This window comes from Sphaeroforma arctica (genome assembly GCF_001186125.1).
Source record: "Sphaeroforma arctica JP610 unplaced genomic scaffold supercont1.274, whole genome shotgun sequence".
In the NCBI taxonomy this organism is placed as follows: domain Eukaryota; class Ichthyosporea; order Ichthyophonida; genus Sphaeroforma; species Sphaeroforma arctica.
Window position 1 is genome coordinate 69,606 of NW_014040284.1, and position 5,688 is coordinate 75,293.

General features: G+C 41.6%; 1 protein-coding gene across 1 annotated transcript; it reads right to left on the minus strand.

Moving 5' to 3' along the window:
• Positions 1 to 1,137: 1,137 nt before the first annotated feature.
• SARC_04703 (hypothetical protein) lies at positions 1,138 to 4,541 on the minus strand. The gene is made up of 4 exons (XM_014301459.1): positions 3,654 to 4,541; positions 2,258 to 3,303; positions 1,765 to 1,897; positions 1,138 to 1,538 (listed from the first exon to the last, which is right to left on the minus strand). The coding sequence occupies exons 1-4, from the start codon at positions 4,491 to 4,493 to the stop codon at positions 1,365 to 1,367; spliced, it is 2,193 nt and encodes a 730-aa protein (XP_014156934.1). The 5' UTR covers positions 4,494 to 4,541; the 3' UTR covers positions 1,138 to 1,364.
• Positions 4,542 to 5,688: the final 1,147 nt, after the last annotated feature.

The window sequence follows — 5,688 nt, forward strand, 5'->3', positions numbered from 1 at the left end:
GTATCCATGTACGTATGTATGTATGTATGTATATATATATGTATATATATATATATATACGTACCTATAATCGTTCTCTAGAAATACTTGCAATTGGCAATGGCCCATACAATTTCACAATACCCTTGGACGTGTGTAGGCAAGACTTGATATGTTTTTTATACATTCTCACCTATACTATTACAGACAGAAGCATGCTATATCGATAAGAGTATCAGATATTATTGCCACACTTTCAGGCACGTCTGCGGTATTATTGTGGTGTGCATAGCAATACCAATTGTGAATACACGAAACGGCGAGTCATATTATTTATAGTTAGTTGTGTATATTCAAACAAGGGCAACATACACAATAATATACTATGACAAGAATGTATGTAACAACTACAGGCCACACTGCAGACAGTGATGCATGACAAGATTCCATATTTGGAATGAGGCGTCTGCAGCAGAGAGTCCAGACTGAACTCACCGTGTTCACGTCGGACATTACAGAAGTGTAATGGTGTCATATGCAGCAGAGGTCAGTTCGCAGCTTCGTTTATCCTTATTATATATTATATGAAGTAAATGACTAATATAAAGCAACTATCAACTGTACGAGCTGAGAACCTGATGTATTGCACATTTATAGCCTTCATCCTCATGAGTAAAATAAATTACAAAGACTATTGAGATTTCATAGCCTTCTAAAATCAGACAGAAATTTTTATTATTTATTTTTTATGTATCATAACGTTACCAGCGCTTGAGAGAATATTTGACGGTCAATTGTTTCCTGACGCTAAAATCTCATGCCATGCAACGTGCCGATGGATGAGATAGGTGATCATGCGATATGCTATTTCTAAGCTACCAAAAATGACTTCGCAGGTGTGGAACACAGTCGACCTGGCTCCCCTTTCCGAGGTATACAAAAAAAAGAATCGGATGGGTTAATTAGTATTATTGTCGTTGCACAAATGGTATAGCACGCACGAGCAGTGGCGGCAAGACCTATATAAAGTTGCGTGACTGTCTTCAATAGGAGTCTACGGCGCGTGTGCTCACGGGATTGAATAATGCTCAGCCCAACAGACAGCAGAAATTGATCAAGATAAATCAACAGCACGCACGATGAACAATACTCAAGTGGCAATATTTTGATTTGATATTATTTATTTATTTGAATATTATAAAACGTGTATAATTTTCTGATGGTTGAAGGTGTGCTAGCATGCTTGAATATTCTGGCCTCCGCCAGTGTCGGTACAGATTGTTCGCCGTAGTACATTTTGAAGCATTATATGTGTTCCACATATGAATTAATATTGAGCTTGAATATGGATCGGCATACCAATACGTATGTGCCAAAGTCATGAACTACCAGCGACCATTATCCACGTCTGCGTAGAAACGTTTTTCTGGCTCGATAGTTCCACCGTTACCTCCGTCAGTACCAGGACGCATTTGATCGAATTGTGGGGTATCAGGCGGACACTCGGTCAAGCTTTCGTCGATGATGAGACAGGCTTGAACGATCATGTCGTTCTTGGGCTGTGGAGTGTATGAAAAAAAAATGACAGACAGAGGTTAGTGTGTACACTATTTGCGAAGAATGCACAACTCGTATAAGCTGCAACCTTTCCCGTATTATGCAAAAATTCATATTCGCTTTTGGGTACGTGTACAGTTTGACGTCGATACAATTTTGCCTGTGCACCTTACAATCTTCTAGATACATGAAAAACATTCAATTCAGTTCAGGTTAATATACACATACCTGGCTGGGATCCCACTGGAAGAGAATGTGCCCATCATTGTTGAAGTACGAGTATTCACGTACGCGCTTGTCGAGGTTAATATTGACGTTCATCACGTACCATCCCGCTGGCAGCGGCGTAACATCGACCCATCTATTAGTTTGTACGTGTGCATAAGTGTTAAGCGAGGTGTGTCGGAAGGTAACGTTATAATAGGTATTATTAGATATTAGTAGGTCTTATTAGGTAATAAAAGGTATTAGTAGGTAATTATTGGTACTAGTAGGTAATACTTGATATTAGTAGGTAATAATAGGGGTACGAAGTAGTGACGTGCTATAAAATATACGGACACTTTCGAGCGCACTACGGCCCTGATCGCATCTGTGAAAAGTCCTCAAGGATAATAGTTTTAGACTGCTAACATATGCTTAGATTGTATACAAACTGAATTCTGGAAATCAATAGAGAATGAATCATATGAGCAGCACTCAGCAATAACACAAAACTTACTGGCAATCCAATCCACGCGAATAGGTGTCAGCACATCCCACAGCAATGCCCTGGTTGGTACATCTGTGCTGCATATCATTTCCAGAACGCTCGCACGTGGAGTCCATTACACAATGGCTAGCCTTGTGTCCGCGCAGGATAATGTTGGAGAAAGAACCTGCGGTGGTGATGTAGTAAGTGGCATAGCCAGTCATGCCGTGGTAGTGATTGTGGCACGCGTGCCAGACGAACTCTCCTTCAGGTGGGGGGTAGAAGACGTCGTTTCCTACGTTCCAAGTGGTGGTCTCGAAACGAATGATTATTCGTTCATCTCCCATGGTCTCGCCCATCACACGCTCACCAATGGGCAGTAGACAACTCTCTTCCAGAGCACACTCCAGATCATCACCTTGGATATCGACCTCATACGCTCGGAAATTGTTCAGGAACTGAATTGTATCGAAATCTAGATCGGCCATCTCAATATCAGAGGGAATCTGCTCGAAATCAACACGCGTGAAGGTTTGATCACTCTCGCCACCGGTCATCCACTCACCGATAGTAAATTGAATTGGATCTTGCAATGGCAGATCGGGTCTGGTGACAGTGATCGAATCTACCAGCATAGGATCATCTGATTCTTCTCCGAATTGCAATCTGATCTTCGCCACCTGGATTTTCTGTGCAAAGACTGTTACTTTTACGTGTCCATCCTTGGGGAAGCGTGAACCCAATTCGGCCGCTCGCGAGTAGTAGTCGGTTTTGTCATAGAATTGAATGCTTACAGGTCCCTCTCTACCGGCATCCGCCGCGTCGCTGAGGGCAATATCCACGAGGTATTCGACAATGTTTCCACTTCCGGAAACAACACGCTTGACACCCTCGCCGTCAGCACTTACAGTACAATCATCTGCGGAATTGGTTGAGGATGATACCCAACCATTGGCAGGCATATACTTAGAACGTACGCCAAATTCAACAGAGTGATGGGTAATGAGGATACCAGCTTGCATAAACCAGGCGTCCTCTCCAGGGGCAATGATGTCAAGATGAGAAACGTCGCCAACCTGCACAGTAGTGGGGGTCAGATTAGCAATACCGCTGCTGTGATGTGCACATCACCGGGCAGTTCAGAATATCATACACTTGCAATGTTTTGTGTTTATACTTGCTAAAATTTCGAACATTTATAAACCTTCAATCCACTGAATGAGATTCCATCATCAGGTACCATAATTTCACGACGACAAGTCGCATGTACGCATAGCACATATCACGCCCTACCCTGGCAAAACTGGAAGATAAAGTATAAGGCGAAAGAACAGCGGACGAAGCACATATAGTTTTTTACTTTTGTGCTCTTACCACAACTTTGTTTGTTTCGCATGGATCTGCAACAACACAACGTATTACACACCTCGTTGGCGAAGACAGTGAAGGACAGTTTACTTGAGAGGGAAAAGTATCCATTCAGCTCGATACGGGTAGTATTCTCTCCCAGAATACCGATTTCGGGTCCCTCTCCGTACAAGATCAGGTACAAGGGCTCTCTGCGGTCTCCCAGATAATTGTTTCCTGTCCACAAAGTAATCTGGTAGTCCACCATATCAGATGGGCCAACACCAATCTCCACCTCAGGCAGATCGCTGTTCAGCCAGCCCTGGTAAGGGAAATACATCACACGACCCGACTCGGGCAAAGTTATACGCACTCCCGAGTGCATGAACCAGCCATCGGTATAATCGTCCAATAGCGTGACAGTGACACTTTCAATAGCTTTATGCTCAAGATTCAGTGAACGCTCAGACTGTCGTCCGGGTGCTGAAGTATCCCAACCTCCAGTAACTTGGATTTTCTTACCGTCTAAAAAGTTGAAAGTGATTCGAATCTGTGTCTCACGTTGATGATTATAACCGTTACCTGTCCAAATAGCCACCAAATGTTCGGCATTCGGCTTGCCAATGTTGGGGTCTTTGCAATCAGCCTCGGTCCATACGGGGCTTCCGCACGCCGCAGAATCCAAGTTATTACAATGGCACCCAGGTAAGCATACGTATTCTTCATTTGAGGTGCAGTCACACGTTGCCAAGCAGCAATCACCACCATCGAAACCGCATTCCAGGACATTGTTGTGATGATCACAGGCACCATTGTGCATGAGCTCAGTTCTACAAGTGAAACGCTCTTCTTCGAATATTTGGCCCAGCACATTTGATATGCTTGCCGCTACGGCTAATGCAAGAATAAGTGTGCGCATGCTTACTGGGACTAACTGTACGCGCGTACGGTTATGAGTCGATTCTTCTTCTGAAAAGCTTGTAAATAATGTATGTTTTGGTCACAATTTGAAAACCAAAAGTAAATAAAATATTAATATTATTAATAGATTACGATGAAGAGTCGGCGAGAGTCTTGCTGCTGAGGATGTACCTGAGTCCTGAATACAGAATACCATATTGGCATATTCAGTTCTTGCTCACTTCTTGCCTTGTGGTTCACAGAACTGAAAACTATTTACATAGACCAGGGCCTTGGCAGTAGGATCTGAGTAATATTTACAAAGATGTCACAAGAAAAGGAGCTACTCTTTCTATAGTGAATGGTCAAGGACAATGGACAAATTGGTAGAAATTTTTGAAAATCTGAATATATTTTTAAATCACATCTTCGAAGAATATAGTCGATGAATCCACACGCAGGGATTGGCTGACAAACCGTTGGTTGTTAGGTAATTTGCGATGCATTGTCAAATCTCAGATTTGACTCGTGATGTACATATAAAATGTACTTTAAAAAAAAATTACAGGTAAATACATCATGAACACACACGATGCATGTATTTCTTTTATAGTAGATACTATTTTTAAAACAAAAAAATGTATAGTCGTTTAGAACTATAGATAGAACGCTCTTTTGGAGGTCGTGTGAGGTTGTATTTATGACTTTTGTATGACTCATATTGACTGCTTGTATTCCACTTTTTCCATTTTCGTTCATAGAGGACTGGACACAAGTCTCAAGAGGGGTCCATAGCCAGCACCTCTTATCAGAAACTTTCTATTTGACAACGTCGTGTTTTTCATCGTAGTACAGACACCTTACTGCACAAAACATGGAAACTACATATGCCCTTAACCCTAAAACAGCACTACTAGGCAGTACTGAAAACCAAGGCGGTACGCTTTTCTTGATACACAAATAGTACAAGTATTTGGACAAGATAGACAACATATATACACGTAACCCAAATATAAAAATCATACATAGATAAATATACACATGCACGTACATACAAACAAACACACACACACACACACACACACACACACACACACACACACACACACACACACACACATACAACACAAACAACACAAACAACACACAACAACCATAATATAATTAATTATATATACCTATATATATATATATATATAAATTATATAATTATA

What these genes read in the sequence shown, in the direction of transcription:
- SARC_04703 (XM_014301459.1), bottom strand. Translation starts at nt 4,493, where the DNA reads ATGCGCACACTTATTCTTGCATTAGCCGTAGCGGCAAGCATATCAAAT. An exon ending in TCGCGTGGATTGGATTGCCA is followed by an intron (nt 1,898 to 2,257) that starts GTAAGTTTTGTG and finishes ACAAACTAATAG; the next exon opens with ATGGGTCGATGTTACGCCGC. An exon ending in TCCAGTGGGATCCCAGCCAG is followed by an intron (nt 1,539 to 1,764) that starts GTATGTGTATAT and finishes TACACTCCACAG; the next exon opens with CCCAAGAACGACATGATCGT.